General features: G+C 53.6%; 1 protein-coding gene across 4 annotated transcripts in view; it reads left to right on the top strand.

The window, feature by feature from the left end:
• The window catches only part of ABCB9 (ATP binding cassette subfamily B member 9), a 31,330-nt gene extending 11,748 nt beyond the window's left edge, over positions 1–19,582 (top strand). For 3 of the 4 annotated variants that reach the window (XM_064481270.1, XM_031442576.2, XM_010995918.3), the window contains exons 3-12: positions 4,246–4,360; positions 4,898–5,028; positions 5,897–6,102; positions 8,233–8,430; positions 9,737–9,865; positions 11,725–11,913; positions 12,395–12,568; positions 14,680–14,839; positions 16,133–16,269; positions 18,350–19,582. In XM_064481270.1, the coding sequence (XP_064337340.1) occupies positions 4,246–4,360; positions 4,898–5,028; positions 5,897–6,102; positions 8,233–8,430; positions 9,737–9,865; positions 11,725–11,913; positions 12,395–12,568; positions 14,680–14,839; positions 16,133–16,269; positions 18,350–18,610 (1,700 nt within the window). In that variant the 3' untranslated portion in view covers positions 18,611–19,582. The remainder of the gene's footprint in view (positions 1–4,245; positions 4,361–4,897; positions 5,029–5,896; positions 6,103–8,232; positions 8,431–9,736; positions 9,866–11,724; positions 11,914–12,394; positions 12,569–14,679; positions 14,840–16,132; positions 16,270–18,349) is intronic. The other variant, XM_064481271.1, reaches the window with a different exon arrangement.
• The last annotated feature ends 640 nt before the right edge of the window (positions 19,583–20,222 follow it).

The following is a 20,222-nucleotide window of genomic DNA, read 5'->3' as shown; positions in this document are numbered from 1 at the left end:
TCGTCTTTCCTCTGAAGTTGTTAGCACCTTACTTATGTGGTTCAAACATCAAATTGATACTCAAAGATGAATAAACATTGAGAATTTCCCTCCTAATTCTGCCCCTGACAACCCTGGTCCCTCTGCCCAGGGCTAGCTACAGGAAAAGTTCCCAGAAACTTCCAAGTGGGCAGGAAACCACCTGTTCATTTCTTCCAGTGTTTCCTTTTGCAGCTACAAGCAGCTGAGAACACGTCACTCTCCCCACCTCTTACACTCTATTTTGTGTCTTGCTTTTTTTCACTTAACAGTACAGAATTTTCCCAATCAGTACCTCTTTTTTATTTGGCTGCATAATATTCCACTGTGTGGCTCTACCATAGATTATCTGGCTGATCTGTTGTTGGGTTCTTGGGTTGTTTTGAGCCTTCTTCTCTTAAAATAAATCACCTTATTTATACACGTTTCATAAAAATGTGGATATACCTGTAGGATAAATTCCTGGAAGTGGCATCTCTGGGTGAAAGCATTTTTTGTAGTGAAGCAGAATAGATTAGAGACCGTCAGAGTACGTTGTCTGTGGTAAGATTAAGCATTGTTTCGTGAAACTTTTATTTTAGTTGTGTGTGTGTATGTGTCCTGATTGGTGATATAAATTGTACTTGTTGCTGTGGGTCTGGTCTAAACAGGTTGAAAGCATCAGTCTAGCAACCTGGGTGGGAAGGTGACGTCACAGGGCAGAAACTTCATGGGTTCTGAGAGTGACAAGGCCTGGGGTACAAATCCCAGTCCTGTTCTGTGTCTGTGTGACCATGAGCAAGAGATCGAATCTTTCACAGCCTTACTTCCTTCTTCTGTGAAATGGGGATTGATAGCATCCTTATTTCAAGATGTTGTAAAGCTTGACTAAATTAACAGACAGGAGAGGGACAGATACAGAGCTCAGTACAGCCTGGTAAGTACAAGAATGTTAGCTACTAACAACATGAGTTGTTCCATGTTTAACTCATCGGGGCAGAGTCTGGGAGAGGCCACAAAGCCAGAGTGATCTCAAAGAGGACAGGCAAACCCCAGTGCTGGCCCTGATCTTGCAGCCCATTTTCTTGCAGTGTCCACCTTCTACCCTCCTGGCCCCTTAACCACTGTGTAATTCTGAAAAGTAAGCTCTCTGAGTCTCAGTCTCCTCATCTGTCAAATGGGTATCATGACAGTTGAGGAACTGAGGGGTTCTGTTATAAGGAGTAAGACACCTCGCCACATAGAATGCTCCCAATAAATGTTAGTGGCTGTGAGTATTGGGATGACCCCTTTTCATTTAACCAGATTGTTTCTCCTACTCAAGGCCCAAATGTCCCCTCCTCAGAGAAGCCTTCTCAGATTCTACCAACCGTAGCCCCTTGTTTGCACATGAGTTATAGTGTTGGTGACATGAAAATCACACGTCCACTCTCCTGCCTCCCCTACCGGGCTTTGAGCCCCTCGGGGCCAGGGACCAGGTCTGACTCACCCGGGGCCCCGTTAGCTGGCATAGAAGTAGGCCCACTGAATGAATGAATGAACACACAAATGATCATCCAGCCCACGTTTACGGATGTTGCCCCACGGCCTCGTTTCCCCCGCCTGCCAGAGCACTGTTGTCAGCTGGTGCGCTGAGGGAATGCAGATGTCCTAGAACACAGCCGAGCAGACTGTGCCAGCCTGCAGGATATTTCAAGGTTAAGGGTTCCAGCTTGAGGTCAGACCCCCGACTCCACCAATAACTTTAGGCAAGTTTACTTGACCTGGCCCAGCTTCAGTTTCTCATCCTGAAACCAGGTCTTCGTTGGGTTATTGTGAACATTAAATGAAGTGAAGCACTGTGTACTAATGGAGTAAGTACTTCATAGAAGTTAGGTACTGTGATGTTTAATAATTATTTCTCAATCAACAAGCATCCAGGAAGGCCCCACTTTTTCTGAAACCTCATAATCTAAAAGAAAAACTGCCCATTGGGGGAAAAGAATTAAATTTTTGTTTGTTTGTTTTAGTGGAGGTGCAGGGGATTGAACCAAGGACCTCGTGCATGCTAAGCACGCACTCTACCACTGAGCTATACCCTCCCCTCAAAAATCAGGGTTTTTTTTTTTTACAGTTACAGTTCACTTGGTTTAACCATATTTATTTATTTGTTTGTTTATTTACTTAACATAGGCACTGGGGATTGAACCCAGGACCTTGTGCATGCTAATCATGTGCCTTATCACTGACCTACACCTTCCCCCGCCCCCACAAAAAGTTAGTTTTAGTGTTTAGTTTTGGTATTTCCTATTAAATTGAGATCCTTTAATATGCGTTTCATGGCATCCTAACTGCATAACCTTGGGCAAATGACTTAGTTTCTCTAAGCCTCAGTTTCCTTATCTGTAAAATGTGAAGAATGATGATACCATACCTCTGGGATTACAGGGAGGCATTTGAGACTTGAAAGAAATGAGAGAGCAGATATCTGGGGTAACAGTGCTGCAGGCAGCCCGAACAGCCTGTGCAAAGGTCCTGAGGCAGGAAGGTGCCTGGTTGTTAAAGGAAAAGCAAAGAGGCCAGCATAGCTGGGGCAGAGTGTGTGGGGAGAGAGTAGAAGAGGAGGCAGCTCAGTAGCAGGGCCAGATGGCATAGGGTGCCGCTGGCCACTGTAGGGACTTCCGCTTTGACCCTGGACGAATTGGGAGCCACTGGACTGTTTTGAGCTGAGGGCTGACAATATCTGACTTGGGTTTCACAGGCCCCCATTGTCTGCTGAGTAGAAAACAGGCTGACAGGGACAAGGGTGGCAGCAGGGAGAGCCTGGAGTTTGCAGAGATGGTCCAAGTGAGATTATCGAAGGCGGGTAGGGCAGTAGAGGCGGCAAGTTCTGGAAATGTTTTGAAGGCAGAGCCTCGGGATTTACTGACAGATTGGAGAGTTTCACGTGGACCTCATGCAGATTCGATAAAAAGAGTCTACCTACCTGCTTAGCACAGCACGCCGCCCAGCAAGGGCTCGATAAACGTCTGTCATGGTTACTATCATCACTGGTGCTTGCTGGAATCAAAATGCTGCTGGGGCTCATGATGCCCTTTACTTTCCTGTGGGTAAACTGAGGCAGAAATTCAGTGGAGGCAGAGCTTCACAGAGGTGGCTGGAGACCCCATCTGGCCGAGGACTGGGGAGGGGAGACCAAGGTCCTATGAGCTGCCACCTTGCGGTCCCCGTACCAAGACCAGCAGAGGGCGCCAGAACCCCATGGAAGGCCTCAGTGTCCTGGCTGAGCCAGTCCTGTAGAGCTGCTGGGAGTAGGGGCTGAAGGGAGTGGTGGGCAGCCAGGCCTGCCCAGGGTTCATTTGCTGAACTTTATTGAGTGCCTGCTATATGCTCAGCCCTGAGCCAGACTGTACCGGAAGAAAGAACTGCAGTGAAAATACGGGGCCCAGCCGGGTCTGAGCACTTTCCATTCCATGTCCATCATTTCCAGCAGATGAGAGTGGGCGTTCATTCCGGGCTATTGGGAGGGAAGGCGCAGTGAACAAGCCCCACACTGGAAACTGGTGTGGGTTTGAGTCCTGGCTCTTCCTCTTAATTGCTTTGTGACCTTGGGCAAATTACTCAGCCTCTCTGAGTCTCCCATTCCACCTCTGTGAAATCGGGGTGACCTCCCTGCCCCACCCGCTCTCCTCACTCCTACCAAAGATTGCTGTGAAGATACAGCAAGACATATGGGTAAGAGGTGATCTGGCAAACTGAAGTGCCCCACCCAAGAGGGGCGGGGTGGCACCGCCCAGCAGGGCTCAGAACCAGAAGAGCAACATCTGAGGTCCTAGAACTTGGACTCTGGACCCTCAGCCAAAGAGAATAAGGAAGTGAACTTTGGCGTCTGTCAGCTACCCATTGCTACGTGGTCTTTTCAGCTTCACTTTCCCCATCTGTAAAATGGGTAGCAGCAGGGGTGGCACAGATCTACGCACAGAGGGATTGAACTGTCGCACGGGAGCCCCTTGGCTCTGTGTGCTCGATGCCTGGTAGCCGCTGTTAATAAGAACACAACCCAGTCCGTATAGATGAATAGTCCACGTTTCTCGTGTTCCTGCTCTCTGAAAAGAAGGGGCGTTAAGCAGGTGAAGCCCCTTCCCTGTTTGCTGAGAGAGAAAACCCCACGGGTGGAATGAGCAGGGCGGGTGATATGGGGGCTTCCAGGAGGACGGACACGGGTTCCCTGGTTGCAGATGCCCCCTGAGCCCGCCCGTCTCCCGGCAGGAGAGACCTTCCTCCCCTACTACACTGGCCGGGCCATTGACGGCATCGTCATCCAGAAGAGCATGGAGCAGTTCAGCACGGCCGTCATCGTCATGTGTGCGCTGGCCATCGGCAGGTAGCCGGCCCTCGGCCCCACGCCCTGCCCCAGCCCCCCACGCCGGCAGCAGGGGGTCGGGGTCGCTCCTAAGAGGAAGATGGGCCAGGAAGGCCCAAGAAATGCCCCCGGGGGCCTGTCCCTCAGCTGGTCCCCGTGGCGAGCAACAGCCCAACTGCCTTAGTTCTGTCCATTCAGTTGAGACACACCCTCTTGTCCCTAAAAATGGCTTCAGTCCTCGGGCTTCCCCTTTCACTCTCCTGGCTGTTTTCCACGCGGGAAACAAGGGCCAGCCTTGTCCGTGCTGTTCTGGGAGGGAGAGGGGTCTGGGTTCCTCGCCCGCAGTAAGCACAGTCCCCTCAGCGCCCTCACCTTGGGGGCTCCCGTTGGGAACAGGGAGACCCCAGGGAGGTGCCGGCCCCAGAGAGCGGGCTCAGGGTTGGGGTCCCGCGCGGTCTCCACCCCGCGAGGGGCACGGGCCTGCCAGCGGGCGGTGGGGGGTGCTGGCTGGTTGTCGAGGACGTCGTGCTATGTATAACATCTCTTATCTGCAATTAGCTCATTTGCCGCAGGTATTCGGGGCGGCATTTTTACCCTCATATTTGCCAGACTGAACATTCGCCTTCGAAACCGTCTCTTCCGCTCACTCGTGTCTCAGGAGACGAGCTTCTTTGACGAGAATCGTACAGGTTGGTCCCCCCACCAGGCCTCGGGTGACCTGGGGCTGGGCCTGACCAGGTTGGCTTGCCTTGCGTTGAGGATTTAAATGGGTCCGTCGGTGGGCTCAGCCCCGCCGGCTTCTCCTGCCGTCCAGTTCAGGATGGGAATAGCCTGGGAGGCGGGCTCGGGCCTCTGGCCCTGCCTGAGCCCTGGGAGCTGGCCTGCTGGCTGAGGTTTTGGTGTGAGCTGCGGCCACTGTAGGTCCCTAGCCAGGCCACCCGATGTCCCTGCAGCAGCCAAGGCGTCACCTCCCATTGCCCTCTGGGACCACAAGGGCCAGGACTTCCCAAGCCTGTGGCCTGGGAGGCGCAGTTCCTCTGAGGATGAACGGGGCGGGCATCCGGGCAGAGCAGGGAAGGCTGCCGTCCAGGCTCTGAAGCAGACCAGCCTGCGTCTTGGCACTAACTTCACCTCTCAGAGCCTCTGTTTTCTCTCCTGTGAGATGGGAACAGAAGTGGGTTGTGGTGAAGTTCTTAGCCCAGTGTGCGGCAATGGGCAAACAGCTGTCTGACCCTCCCTCCTCCCCCTCAGCCCAGATTAGTCCCTCGGAGAGGAGAGGGGGCTCACCCCTCTGCCAGTGATGGGGAGCAGCTGTGAGTTTGGCTCCGGCTCCGGCATGGATACACTGTGGGGCGCTGAGTGAGCCTCTCCCCCTTCCTGCACCTCAGCTGCTTCCTCTGTGCTGTGGGAGGGCCTGACGCTGAAACAAGATGCTGGTGACGAGGGCTGGGCTCAGGGCAGCCCTCAGGGGCACCTGCTTTTCTTCCCCCACCCGCCCCGCTGAACCCCACGAGTGGCCCTGTCGCCGCAGCGGGAGCTGAGCTGCCTGTGTTCCAGGGGACCTCATCTCCCGCCTCACCTCGGACACCACCATGGTCAGCGACCTGGTCTCCCAGAACATCAACATCTTCCTGCGGAACACGGTCAAAGTCACGGGCGTGGTGGTCTTCATGTTCAGCCTCTCATGGCAGCTGTCCTTGGTCACCTTCATGGGCTTCCCCATTATCATGATGGTGTCCGACATCTACGGCAAGTACTACAAGGTAGGCCGCGCCCGGTCCCTGCTGGGGCCCGGGAGCCCCAGCAGCCCCTGGGGGACCCGCAAGGACTCATCTTCAGGCTACGTTTCCAGTCATTCCCTTATTCATTCAGTCACTCCGTAAATATTTATTGAGCACCAGCTGTGTCCCAGGCAGCCGGAGACACCAATGAGACAGACAGGGCCCCTGCCCTCAGGGAGCTTATATTCTAATAGGAGAGACCGACACTAAACAACAAAAATAATGAAAATGTGTAATGGTAAACGCTAAGGAGAAAAATGGAGAGAGAGGTTGGGAACATTGAGGCTGGTTGCAATTTTAAACAGGTCTTTCTGAGAAGGTGGTATTTGCATAAAGAGGTGGACATCTCGGGGAAGCATGTTCCAAGCAGAGGGCACAGCCTGTGCAAAGGCCCTGAGGCAGAAATGTGCCTGGTGTGTCTGAGGAGCCTCAGGGAGACTGGGGAGGCTGCAACCAGGAGCAAGGGGAGGGATAGGAAACCAGGGCAGGGAGGTGACAGGGGCCAAATGGTGTAGGCCTTTGTGAGAAGTTTGGTTTCCACCTTGAGTGCAAATTCTGCTGTGCTTCTGTGGAGTGTATGTTCACGTTGGGGTGACTCAGGCTCTGTGAGTGAGGCTCTCACCCAGGATGCAGTGATGGGCAGGCAGCAGTGCCCTCCAGCCACCCCTCCACCAGAAGGGTCAGCCAGGGCCCCGTCTCGTCTTCCTCCTGCTCTCCATGATGGTGGGCACCCCTGACCCCCAAGGGCCCCAGGCTGGATTCAGACAGTGCAGGCGGTCCCTTCCCCAGTGACCTAGGCCTGAGGGAGGCGGGGGCCTCCTGAGCAGGGGGCTTTGACATGTGATCAGCTCAGCATCCCCAGCTCGACCGGAACCCCGGGTGCCCGTGACCTGAGCCCCCAAATTAACCCGTTCCCCACAACTCACTGCGCCACCTTCTGGCTGAGCCCCCACACAGGAGGGCCCTCTCCCCTGCAGTTCTGGGTCCCTGGCCTTGCTGTTTTCCTCCCTGAGCAGAGAAAGTAAATACATGAGTCGGAGTCGGAGCCGTTTCCCTTCCTTTGCTCCCCACCCCGCCCTTCCTGCCTTCCTGCCAGCCCCTGGGAGCAGGGCAGGAAACCCTGGAGCTCCCCGCATCAGCCCCACCTCTGTGCACACCTCAGGCTCCACCTTCGAGTTCAGCTGGGTGAGGCCTCAAGGAAGTTCTATTTAGGTCTTATGCCTGCACCCGAATGTGTCAAATACAGCCACCGAGTCATCATCACAAGCCACACACATCGCCCACAGCCAGACATGACTCAAGGCACAGCATGGCTCCTCCCAGGATCCTGGGACACTGCATACTTCCGATGGCCTGCGAGTCATTGGACATGCCTGTGTATGCCTGTGTACGCTCTCGGGCAGCCTTTCCAGCGGGTGTGAGATTCTGAGTGTGGTAACTATTTGCAAAGCCTGAACAGCACTGCCCAGGGACTGCTTCCAGAACTTTGGTGGGTGGCAGCCTGGGAGTCATATGCTTGGAACTGCTTCTCAGCCATCCATCCCCAGTTAGAAGCACACGATGCGGGCAGATTTCATAGCCCGTGGCCTCCACTGCCACCTAGAACTTGTCTAGGAGTTCTGGAATCTCTGTGCCAACCCTTAGGCTCTCACGTAATTTAATGTATGTTGATGATGTAAACGGTGCCTCCTTAGCAGTGAGTGTTTCTTGTGTCATGTGCAACCTGAACAACCATCCAGGGCATCCTTGCTCTTATGCCAGCACAGGATCAGGTATTGAGACTCCTGTGTTGAGAGGATTACCAAAAACTGTATGGTCATGAGTAACCTCCTCTGAGAGCTGGAGCTGACTTACTGATCCTTCAGGAGCTGGAACCCAGGAGCTCACCCCAAGAGCCCAGCTGGAGGCTGTGCTCTGAGTTCATCAGATCAAGCTGGGAGGAGATGGGGGAGAAGGGGGAGCTAGGTCTTCGCCTCTTGTCCCTGCAGCTCCCTGCACAGAGCTGGCACCAACTAAAGGTGGAAAGCCCCAGAGAGGCCTGGGGGCCCAGGTAGACAGTGAGACTGTCTGTTTTGGGGTCTCCTCCTTCTCGTCCCCACTTCCTGCCCATAGAGGCTCTCCAAAGAGGTCCAGAATGCCCTGGCCAGAGCCAGCAGCACGGCCGAGGAGACCATCAGCGCCATGAAGACAGTGCGGAGCTTTGCCAACGAGGAGGAGGAGGCGGAGGTGTACTCGCGGAAGCTGCAGCAGGTGTACAAGCTGAACAGGAAGGAGGCTGCCGCCTACACGTGCTACGTCTGGGGCAGCGGGGTACGTGCCCCCGGCCTGGGCAGGTCTGACCGTGTGGGGGACAGGACACAAAGACAGGGGTGCCCTTGATCAAGGCATTAGCCCAGGTCCCTGCATGCTGGTGTGACACTTGACTTTGTCCCAACTTTTTGCTTGTCCTCGGAGAACATTCTGGGAAGGAAGGCAGCCTCCTGGTGAATGTCTTCACAGGGTACCTCCTCTTTGCCTCTTACCTGGGCGTGAGGTGTCAAGGCAGGAACTTTGTTTTCTCAGCTGAGGAAACATCCCTGCCAAGGAGGGGAGCCACTCCAAGCCCAGCCAGGACCCAACCTAGGCCACTTGCTGGCAGGTCCTGTGTCGCAACCACACACAGCCCAGTCGTGTCCTGCTCACTCCCTGGGGATGAGTTACAGCCCCTCCTGGAGGAGCACGTGGGTCCTGTCACTGTGCTGACTGCATCCCAGGGTGGGCTGTCGGGGAGTAGCTGGGGGAGGAATTAAGAGGGCTTGGAGTTTAAGGGGAGGAAGGAGCTGGTGGGCTACGGGGAAGCAAGGGATGAGGGCCATCTGGGTCCCCCTGGGGTAGGCCACCCCTCAAAAGCGCCCAGCCAGAGGGGAGAAGGGTCTGAATCAGCTCAGCTAGCCAAGCCTCTTGCAATCTGCCCACCGCAGGGGCTCCTCTTGCTGCTTGTGCAAAGGCACTGTGGTCTTGGGGTGGGAAGGGGCAAATAGGGACCCTGAGTGGGTTGTCATGGGTAAGCAGGTTCCACTTCTCCCAGACACAACCCCAGGTGCCGGAGCGGGCGGGAGGTAAGCATGCCCTGGACACAGCCCCTCCTTTGTGGAAACCCAGACATCCTCATCTGCTCTGGCCTGGCTTGCTGTGTGACCTTAGCCAGTGGACTCAACCACTCTGAGCCATGCTCTTCCCAATGAGGGGAAGACTAATAGCTCCAGTTTGGCCCAGCTGAGGCGCTTAGGGGCTGCGTGTGTGTGTGTGTGTGTGTGTGTGTGTGTGTGTGTGTGTGTGTATGTGCGCGCTAAGGCCTTACAAAGAAAGCCTTGTTCCCAGCCAGGCTCGTGGCCCGATCCAGCTGGGGGCCTTTGCAGGGAAAACTCCATGGTGGGGGTGGGGAGGGCATGCGTGACAGAGGGTCACCAGCTCGTGGGAGGCCGGCCCTGCCGCTGGCCGGAGTTTCAATTGAGTGTGGAGCCCACAGCTACTGTCACCTCCCCTACGGCCTGCGGGGCAGGGAGTGGAGGGGTTAGACCGGGTGGTCTGAGCCAGGGCCCCCGTGACTCAGATCCCCCTTCCCTCTGCCCTTCAGATCACGCTGCTGGTGGTCCAGGTCAGCATCCTCTACTACGGGGGCCACCTCGTCATCTCGGGGCAGATGACCAGCGGCAATCTCATTTCCTTCATTATCTACGAGTTTGTCCTGGGCGACTGTATGGAGGTGAGGGGCCTGGCTGGAGGACAGGGGTCCTGGGAGAAGGGAGAGCTGTGGGAGGCGGACTTAAGTGGGGGTGCTCCAGGGCCCACGGGGCATGGCGTTTCTTTCTAAAATTGGTGGGGAAGAGAAGGTAACGATACCAATACTGAGGCCACTATTAACAAGCAACGGGGGATCCCTTACAGAGCAGAGCGGCAGCCGCAAGGGTTACCTCAGGTCGCCCTGGGAGCACCACGCGAGATCTCCGGCCCCCACTTCTCAGAAAAAGAAACTGAGGCTCAGAGCTTAAACGACTTGCCCACCACATTTGTGGGGGAACTGAGTTCAAAGCCAGATGGTCTGACTTTATTTTAGCCCACTTTAAAGAGTAGCTCCATGGATTAAAAAGGAAAAAAAAAAGGATTATTTAAAATAGATTATGTCCTAACTTGGCTTCCCGCACCAGCACGCGCGCTGGCTGAGGCCGCCAGCAGTCCCTGCTGGCGGGTGCTCGGAGTGGAGTGGCGGCGTTAATCCCCTGTCCGCCTCCCGCCCCCCACAAAGCCCTCGGCGGGGAGGGGCGGGCAGCCGCAGCTGCAGGTGGCACTTTGCATTTGCTCCACTGGTCCGCACAGTGTCATTTGAGTCAGCACCTAGGAGCCCATGCTTCAGAAACACCCTTACCGGTGGGCACAGACGAGAGTCCCAGGATGTTCAGTGCATGTTTGTTAATCGTGAAAAGTTAAAACAAATGCCCATCAAGCTGGGGTTGGGTGAATACGGTGCACCTGCATTCCAGGAACGGTACGTCTGTGCTGTGAAAACGAGGCAGCAGCCAGAGAGATGCGGCAGAGCTGTGCGCTCTGGCGTGGAGAGAACCCCAGGACACACTGTTAGTGAAAAAGCTGGTCCCTAATCCCCGAGTCATAGGGTTGTTCTGATCCCATTTGTGGGGTGTTTTTCAATCTCAAAATTATTTAATTATATATGCGCATTTATTTGTAAATGGACAGAGGAAGGACTGGAAAGATACAGTCCTGAGATAACTGGGGCCACCTCTGGGATGAGGCAGGAAGGCCAACTTCTACACAGCACTTGTATCTCAATATGAATAATTATAGCTGGATATTAACAATAACAGCTGTAGCTGTGGCCTATCGAGGGCTTACTGTGTGCCGGGCACTATCTTCACAGAAATGTGACTAGTATTAATCAGGGTAGTACCCCCGTTTCATTAACTAGGACACACAGTCACAGCTTGTAAGGGCCTAAACTTGGGAGCCAGACATGCCTGGGTTCTGGGCCCAGCTCTGCCACTTCCCTGCTGTGTGACCTGGGGGAAGTTACTTAAGCTCTCTGTGCCTCCATTGCCTCATCACCCAAAAGGAGATATAGAATGTACCTCGTAACATATACAAGGTCCTCAGTGAAATGAGCCATTTGGTGTATGTTTTTACCCAAGGAGGTGTACAGTACACATTAAGAGCCATATTTTAAATTGAAATTTTAAAATTCGGTGGCAGCTGAAAGAGGAAGGTTCATTCCTGTTTGGCCACATTCCGGCTGGTTCATTTAACTTCTCTGCGCCTCCGTTTCCTCCTCTGGGGGCAGGGTGGGGTGGGTAGGGGTGACAACAGCTACTCTGCTGGACGATGGTGAGGTTTAGCTGTGACACAACTGGCATCAGTCCTTGTTATTGCTGTCCTCATGTTCGTCATGATCTGCTGTACTAGCAGGTGGGGCTCCAGCAGCCTCCTGCGGGGCCCCCAGAACGGCTGTGTGTTCTTGCTCTCTCTGCACCCCTCTTCATCTCTCTGGCACGGGGGGTGGTCCCAGGGTTGGGGTGTCGTTGGAACAGGGACATATGTCTACTCCCCCCGCAGTCTGTGGGCTCTGTCTATAGTGGCCTGATGCAAGGAGTGGGGGCTGCAGAGAAGGTGTTCGAGTTCATTGACCGGCAGCCAACCATGGTGCATGACGGGAACTTGGCCCCTGACCACCTGGAGGGCCGGGTGGACTTTGAAAATGTGACCTTCAGCTACCGCACTCGGCCCCACACTCAAGTCTTGCAGGTGAGAAGGGGCTCGAGGCCCACCCAAATCACCCTTTCCCTTATCCCGTCTCTTGTGCACAGGCCAGAACAGTGCAGCTGGGAACACAAAAGGCAGAGCCCTTCTCCTCCTGGAGTTTGGGCTCTAACTGGGGAGGACAGATCATTAACAAAAGGATTCCAGGATAACTGCTAGGAAGGCAATAAATCAGGGTAGTGTGATGGGGTAGTCTGCAGAGATGGTATTAGCAGTCAAGGAGGGCTTCTCAGAGGAGGTGGCATTTGATCTGAGACCTAAACAAGGAACAGGAGCCAGCCAGGTGGCTCTCTGCAGAAAGAACATTCCAGGCAAAAGAAACAAGTATAAAAGTGCTGCCAAATCCTGGAAAGGGGATCATTCCAGGGGACCAGCAATGGGGCAGGCTGGGAAGGGTGCCCACCTGCGTCTGAGGCCAGAGCCCCTGAGCCAGCGGCCCCACACCGTGTCTGCATGTTCCTTGCAGAATGTCTCCTTCAGCCTGTCCCCAGGAAAGGTGACTGCGCTCGTGGGGCCGTCGGGCAGTGGGAAGAGCTCCTGCGTCAACATCCTGGAAAACTTCTACCCGCTGGAGGGGGGCCGCGTGCTGCTGGACGGGAAGCCCATCAGCGCCTATGACCACAAGTACTTGCACCGAGTGGTACGTGGGTGGGCCTTTCCTTGTCTAACCTTCTCTCCCGGGGGGTCTAACACGGATGCAGACAACAGTGCTCAGGATACACATGCAGTTCATGTAACACCATCCAGGTCAAGAAATAGAACATTCCAGCACTCCAGAAGCCCCCCACGTAGCCCCTCATTTCCCCCCAAGAAGCAACGTCTCACGTGACTTTTATGATTATCATTTTCTTGCTTTTCTTTTGTTTTACCATCTCTGTGTGCCTCCCCAGACAGCACAGCTGTGTTTCGCTGGTTCTGAACTTCACCTGGAGGGAATCAAAAAGTGTGTATCTTCTGTGTCTTGCCTCCTTCCACTCGACATTGTTTGTGAGTTTTTCAGGTTGAGGCTGCGTTTGTAGTTCATCCACTTTCATTGCTGGAAGATAATCCACTGTGTAAACACGTCACAGTCTATTTACACATTCTGTTCTTGATGGATATTTGGGTTGTTTCCTGTTTTTTACTGCTACCAACAATACTGACATGGATAATTTTGTCCATGTTTCCCAGTGCACACAGGTGGGTATGTCCTCCCAGAGTAAATGCATATCCTCAACTTTAGCAGTAGCCATTAAGGTGGTTTACTTTTTTTTTTAATTTAACTTTACACTCCCAGATGAGAGTTCCAATTGTCCTACATTTATCTCCAGTACTTAAAGGAGGCTATTCATGACCATACAGTTTTTGGTAATCCTCTCAGAAAAGTAGACTCACCACCTGATCTTGTGCTGGCATAAGAGCAGGGATGCCCTGGATGGTTGTTCAGGTTGCATACTATACAAGAAACACCAACTATTAAGCAGGCACCATGTACATCATCAACATACATTAAGTTATATGACAGCCTGAGAGTTGGCACAGAGATTCCAGAACTCCCGGCCAAATTGTAGGTGCTGGTGGAGGCCACACATTGTGAAATCTTCCCACCCGTGTATATACAACCAGGAGAAGATGTGGAGAAGTGGCCCCAGATCTGCCACCACCAGGCTGCTGCCCACTCAAGTTCTGGAAGTGGCCCCTGGACACAGCTGTTTGGCTTTGCAGTAGTTAACATGCTCAGGCATTTAGTCTTCTCCGACAGTTAATATTGTCAGCCCTGAACCTGTATTTAGAGGTGAATATTTATAGAGGTCCTTCACTGAGGTCTTTTTGCATTTTCCCGTTGACTAAAGATATGAAGTCCCTTTTCATATGTTTGTGGCCATTTGGATTTCCTTTTGTGAATACACTCTCTTTAAGTTTAAATTTTTAATTTTCATAAACCCAAAACAGTAAAACTCAACAATCTAATAACCACATTCCCATATATTCAGAGAATTTTATAACAAAGACATGAGAATTCCCCTCCTCCTCACCTTCTGAGTTCTACCCCATGACAGGAACCAGTGTTAGCAGTTCAGTCAATATCCTCTCAAACCTGTTTCCTGAACATATCTATATATAAAGGCACATATTCTTTTTTTTAAAGAAGTCTAGAATTGTGATATATACATTGCAGTTTGATTGTATGGGTACACTGTAATCATTTAACCAATCCTCAATTTATAGACAACTAGGTTTTATATTTTTTCCTTTTTCACCACTTACAGTGTTGCAATGATATCCTCTGACTACATGCAAATTCCTGAAACTGGGACCGTGGGACAACAGCTCCTTTAAATTGTTCTCTTAAAGGGAGGGAGTACCAGCCTGGGAGGTCTTTGTGGGCTGGGGCCTGCCTCCTGGCACGAACAAACTCCTTCTCAGAGTTACACTCCGTGCTGTTTTTCTGTCTCTGCTTCCGGGGCAGGGGCAGGGGCAGCGGGGTGAGCTCTGTCCGGGAGGTCAGGGAGCTTGGCTTAGCCCAGAGCAGACGGCAGGCTTAGTGGAGTGGGCCCCAGTTTGTCGGGGAGGCTGAGGGTTTGTGTGGCAAGTGGACTCCACTGTTTGGAAAGAAGAGAGGCAGCTGGATGTGGCAGCTGGGCGCAGGCCCCGATCAGATTTCTGACCTGAGGCCCCTGGCGTCAGCCAGGCCCAGGGCTGGTGAGCTCCAGGTGACAGCTGGACAGAGACGTTCCGGGCCTCTCATGCCTCCTCCTCCCTCCTCCGCAGATCTCCCTGGTGAGCCAGGAGCCGGTGCTGTTCGCCCGCTCCATCACAGACAACATCTCCTATGGCCTGCCCACCGTGCCCTTCGAGATGGTGGTGGAGGCCGCACAGAAGGCGAATGCCCACGGCTTCATCACGGAGCTCCAGGACGGCTACAACACAGGTACAGAGCCCGGGGCATGGCCTCCCCCGGGCCCGAAGGTCCACCCCCAGGGACCCAGCCTCTGAGTCACGTGTTGCCCTCTGCCAGCTGCTCTTACTACTTCAGGCGAAATTCACACAACACAAACCTAACTATTTCATAGTGAACAATTCAGTGGCATTTAGTACATTCACAGTACTTACAACCACCACCTCTATTTAGTTCCAAAACATTATTATTTAAAATAATATATGTATTCTATTAACTATAGTTGCTTAACTTTATAGAAGTAAAATAATTTCATTTAATAAATTGAACAATATATTAACTTACATATTTTATTTAATATATTTTAAAATTTTCACTCTTGGCAACTGGGTTATTCACATAGTTCAAAACTAAAAAATATAATATTAATTTTTAAAAATAATAAATTTTTAAAAAACTAAAAAAATACATAACAATATCCAGTGAGAAGTTTTCTTTCATCCGAGTCTTCACTGCCAGCTTCTTCCCACCCCCACTAAAACTTCTTTCATTCATTTCTGACATATCCTTTTGGAGTTTCTTTATGCAAATATGAATGTATTTTTATTCCTTCCTGCCCTTTTACAGAAAAAAAACCCAGCACCTTATATTCTGCACCTGACTTTTTAAAGTGATCTTTCCACACTGATACCTAAAAAGCTGCTTTTTTAACCACTGCATAGTATTCTATTGTGTGGCTTTATAATAATTCACTGGAAATTAACTAATTCCCTCAGTTTCCTATTGATGGACATTTGAGTTGGTTTTTCAGTTTTGTGGGGAATTTTTCACAGTAAAAGTGCTGAGTCATGCACAGTACGTTCCTGTGTCCCTGTGCGTGAGAAAGTGAATCTATAGACATTCACAGAGGCAGGTTTGCTGTTCCAAGGGTTGTCCATCTGTAATTGTGATCCGTAAGCTTGCACAGCACAGCCCGACAGAAAGGTGTGTGCACTGCAGCATAGGGACTGCACCAGCTGTACCCCAGGAAGACGAGGGAGTGCCTCTCTCCCCGCAGCCACACCAGCACAGTGTATTATCAAACGTTTGGATTTTTGCCAAATAAGTAAAAATTGACATCTTGGTACCAATTACACATCATCGTAATTTGCACGCCTCTTATGAACAAGGAGGAAGAGCATCCTTTCATGAGTTTTTCAGCCAGTGGCCCTTGTAGCCACACCTTTTCCTGGGGAGCCCAACTCCCATGGCAGCAGGGAAATGGGGAGGAAGGCGCTGCCCCGCCTCACTTCCCGCTCACCTGCCCCTGTGCCTCCACCTGTGCAGAGACGGGGGAGAAGGGTGCCCAGCTGTCGGGGGGCCAGAAGCAGCGAGTGGCCATGGCCCGGGCTCTGGTGCGGAACCCACCTGTCCTCATCCTGGATGAAGCCACCAGTGCCCTGGATGCAGAGAGCGAGTACCTGGTGAGTTGTGCAGGGGCGGGGGATGCTGGAACAGAAATGGCTCCAGGTGGCCAGAGTGCCCCCTCCACCCAGCAGAGGGATGCTGGGAAGAGCTCAGAGTTGGCCACAGGGGCTCTCCCAGGCTGTCAGCTTCCTGGGCAAGGGTGTTGCATGCTGAGGGCAGGGAGCCGAGCAGGCAGAGGAAGCCCGGGGCCTGGTCAGCCTGGCCCAGCCTCCTAGCTCTGGGCAGAGCTGAAGCTGAATGGAACTGGGCTAGGATCAGGAGATGTGGGACATGGATTAGGAGCCCCCTCCTGCAGCTCACAACCTAAGCAAGTCTCTTACCCCCTTGAGTCTCATTTTAAAGGGAGAATAGGGGAGAGGGAAATAGCTCAGTGGTAGAATGTGTGCTTAGCATGCACGAGATCCTGGGTTCAATCCCCAATACCTCCACTAAAAAAAAAAAAAAAAGAAAACTTAAAAAAAAAAATAATGAAGGGAGGATGAGGGCATAGGGAGCGGGAGAAAGCCGGGGATCGGGGGAAACTTGTGAAGAGCTAGATGGTGTCAGTGTGAAGCCGGCCAGCAGCGGGCAACACTTGGAGTTAGGATTCTGTCCTCCCACTGGGAAATGCACCGTCCTTCCCGATGACTCCACTTCAAAGGAATGGCGGTCAGGTCCTTATGAAAGACATTCCTGAGTTTTAGGAGATTTGCATATATATCTCCAAGGGACAGAGGAAGGATTTACAGTTACAAGCCCTTTTTGGTAAATGCTCTCAGAAAGGGAGCTCAGGGGCCCGCAGTCACATGTTGGCTGGAACAGTCAATGCTCTCAGCAGTGCCGAGCATTTAGGGGCTGGGGTCATCCTTAGGGATAAGGCCTTGTGCCGAAGTCCCGCTGGAGTGTGGCCGTCTTAGTGCAGGGTTTGGATAGGGTCACACAGGCCAGGAAGCTTGCAGCTCACACCAACAGAGCCAGGGTTGTCAAGCTGAGACCAGAAAGGGAAGGAGCTCCGGGGATCCGGGTAAGAACGTCCCACCCAGGAAGAGGGGCCGCAGGTGCAAAGGCCCCGAGCAGGTCCACAGCCAAGCCCGAAGGTCAGCGCAGCTGGTGGCCGGGGGCCGAGCAGAGTGAAGCAAGGACAGTCATAAGGGACACCAGCTCCTCAGGCCCTAAGAAGGAGTTTGGATTTTGTTTTTCATTAATAGATTTTATCTTTTTTAGACTAGGCTTTAGGTTGAAAGAATATTAAGCAGAAAGTACAGAGAGTTCTGGTATCCCCCCTCATCTCCCCCCCCCCCACCGTGTCATCTGTTATTAACATCTTGCGTTAGCGGTGCCTTTGTTCCGACCAACGGGCCAGTATGAATGCATCATTACTAATTCGGGGCCACAGTTCCCGATAGGGGGTCACTGTTTGTGCCGTGCATTCTAGATTCTGACAAATGCAGAATGTCATGTTCTGCAGAAAAGTTTTACGGCCCTAAAACTTCCCCCAGGAGTTTGGATTTTATTCTAAATGGAACAAGAAGCTTCTGGAGGGCTGGGAGCAGGAGTTCAACAAGAACTGATTAAAAATATTAAACCCACATGGGGAATGGAAGGGCGCAGGGCAGGGAAGTTGCAGGCATCCAGGCGAGAAGTAATGATGGCAGCGGTGTACGGAGGGAACAGGACGAGATACCCTGGGAAGCTGGGGTCTGCGATCTTTGCCATTGGGATGGATTCGGGTGATGAAGGCAGGATGAGGAACTGCAGGTGATGCCTGGTTTGGTCAGCATGAGCTTTGGGGCTAAGATGAGGCCATTAACCAAGGCCAAAGTTAGAGGAAGGAGCAGGAAGAGAAGACTACCAGGTTGGGGGCCCCTCTGTCACTCTCTGAGTGCTGCCCTGGTGCCAGGCTCGGAGCTCTGTCTCCCGTGGAAGAAAACCCCAGGGAGCAGATCCTGTGCAAGCCCTCGCTTTACGCACGAGGACGCCTCAGAGAGGCTGAGCAGCCCTAGGACGTGGGAGATCTGGGAACCAAGCCAGGACCGGGCAGGGCGGCGGGTGGCCGAGGCGGCCTCCCTGTGAGGCGGGCCACTCCTGTTTCCCCAGATCCAGCAGGCCATCCACGGCAACCTGCAGAAGCACACGGTGCTCATCATCGCGCACCGGCTGAGCACGGTGGAGCGGGCGCACCTCATCGTGGTGCTGGACAAGGGCCGCGTGGTGCAGCAGGGCACCCACCAGCAGCTGCTGGCCCAGGGCGGCCTCTATGCCAAGCTGGTGCAGCGCCAGATGCTGGGGCTCGAGCCTGCCTCGGACTACACAGCCGGCCACCCGGAGCCCCCGGGCAACGGCAGCCACAATGCCTGACCTGGGCCCTGCCTCTCCCGGTGGGGTAGAGGCCCCGGCGCCTGCCTGGCAAATGTGCCCTGGGGGGCCCCCCCCCGCTGCCCTCGAAGCCCAGGCCCACGGTACCGGAGGGCCACCTGCCGTGTCTCACGTGTCACAGCTTCCTGCATCTTGCCCCTGGTTCCCACCCTGTTCCCCCGGCCACCACCCGGCCCCCTGCTGCCATGAGCCAACCCTCCAGGCTGGGCAGTGGAGACGCTGCTGGTCTGTCCATCTGGTCTCCCACGGTTTCTAAGTGAAGGTAGAGCTACCTTTTTAAACCAAGATCTTAACCAGGTTTTTTACTGTTTGGTTTGATGGGCCCCAATCAACTCCTAGATTTCAAAAACATTTTTCTAATTGGGAGTAATGATGGGCAATTCACTGAGAAGTTCTAGAAACTTCAGAGCCGGGAGTGAATGACCCTTCCTAAGGGCCTGGGGGATGTCAGGGGAGAGGTAGGCCTCTACCCTTTGGCCCTGGAGAGAAGGGGCTTTCCTGTCCCAGAAGGGGACACTGGGGAGGAGGCTTCCTGTCTCTCCGTCTTCCCAGTTTTGTGAGTCGGGCCGAGGCGGGGCGGGGAGTGGACGCCTGCCTGCCCACCATCTCCAAATCTCAGCCAGTCTCACTGTGAACCACTATGAACCTTAACTGGGGGAGTGAGGGGCTGGCCAGGCCTGGCGGAGCCTGGGGTGTCCCCGGCCCAGCACCCCGCTTGACCATTCACCCTGCCTTGCCCCCGACGCCCCTCCCTCCCCTCCCCCTGCTGGCAGCCCCATCCCCACATCCGCCCCACGCTCTGCTGTTCTGAGGCCCTTTGGATGTTTGGGAGATGCGTTCTCTTCCTTGCCCGGTGGGCGGGACGCTGGCAAAGCCCGGGTCTGTCTTGGCCGGGGGGTGTTGCAAGATGCCGGGAGAACCCGGTCAATAAAGTATACTACCTCTGACCCCTGACCTCTGACCTCTTCCTGAGCTGTCCGCCTCATCGTCTGGTTAGGTTTTTCCATCAGACTAGCTCTCCTCCGGCCCTGCCCGGTGCAGTTGTGGGGAGACTTTGGGCAGTTCAGGGCCTCCCCCCACTGTCCGGGAGCCCCCATCTGTCCCCTTCATGTCCCCACGACCCCCCAGCACAGACATTCACATCTGTCAGTCTCCACGGGGCTTGTACAGGGTAATAGAGACCTGTCTTCTCTAAATCCCTGGGACTTCTGTGCCTCCCAGGAAAACTGAGACCCAGCAAAAGTCACCTGTCCTTTTCCATCAGGGACAGGACACCCCACACCCACCCCAGCCCCATGGCACCAAGAAATATTACCCACAGAACAGCTCGATCAGATGAGAGGCCTAGGACTGGGCGCGGGGGCCTTCGTGGTGGCTGGTCTTACTTGCTGGACTGTGTGGAGGTCTGGAATGCCAGGACGGGGCTGGGGCAGGGGCCTTACCAGCTGGTAGAGAAGCAGCATTTCAGTATTTAACTACTGGTGCCAACACACTGCATATACTAGCTGCTTGTCAGCCATGTGCCTGTTTTCCTGCCAAATAAACTGAGGCCTGAGACCCAGACTGCAGCCAGCTGGGTCCCCTGCTGCCCTCA

This window comes from Camelus dromedarius, chromosome 31 (genome assembly GCF_036321535.1).
Source record: "Camelus dromedarius isolate mCamDro1 chromosome 31, mCamDro1.pat, whole genome shotgun sequence".
NCBI classification, from domain to species: Eukaryota; Metazoa; Chordata; class Mammalia; order Artiodactyla; family Camelidae; genus Camelus; species Camelus dromedarius.
This window is presented reverse-complemented; position numbering and strand designations above follow the sequence as displayed.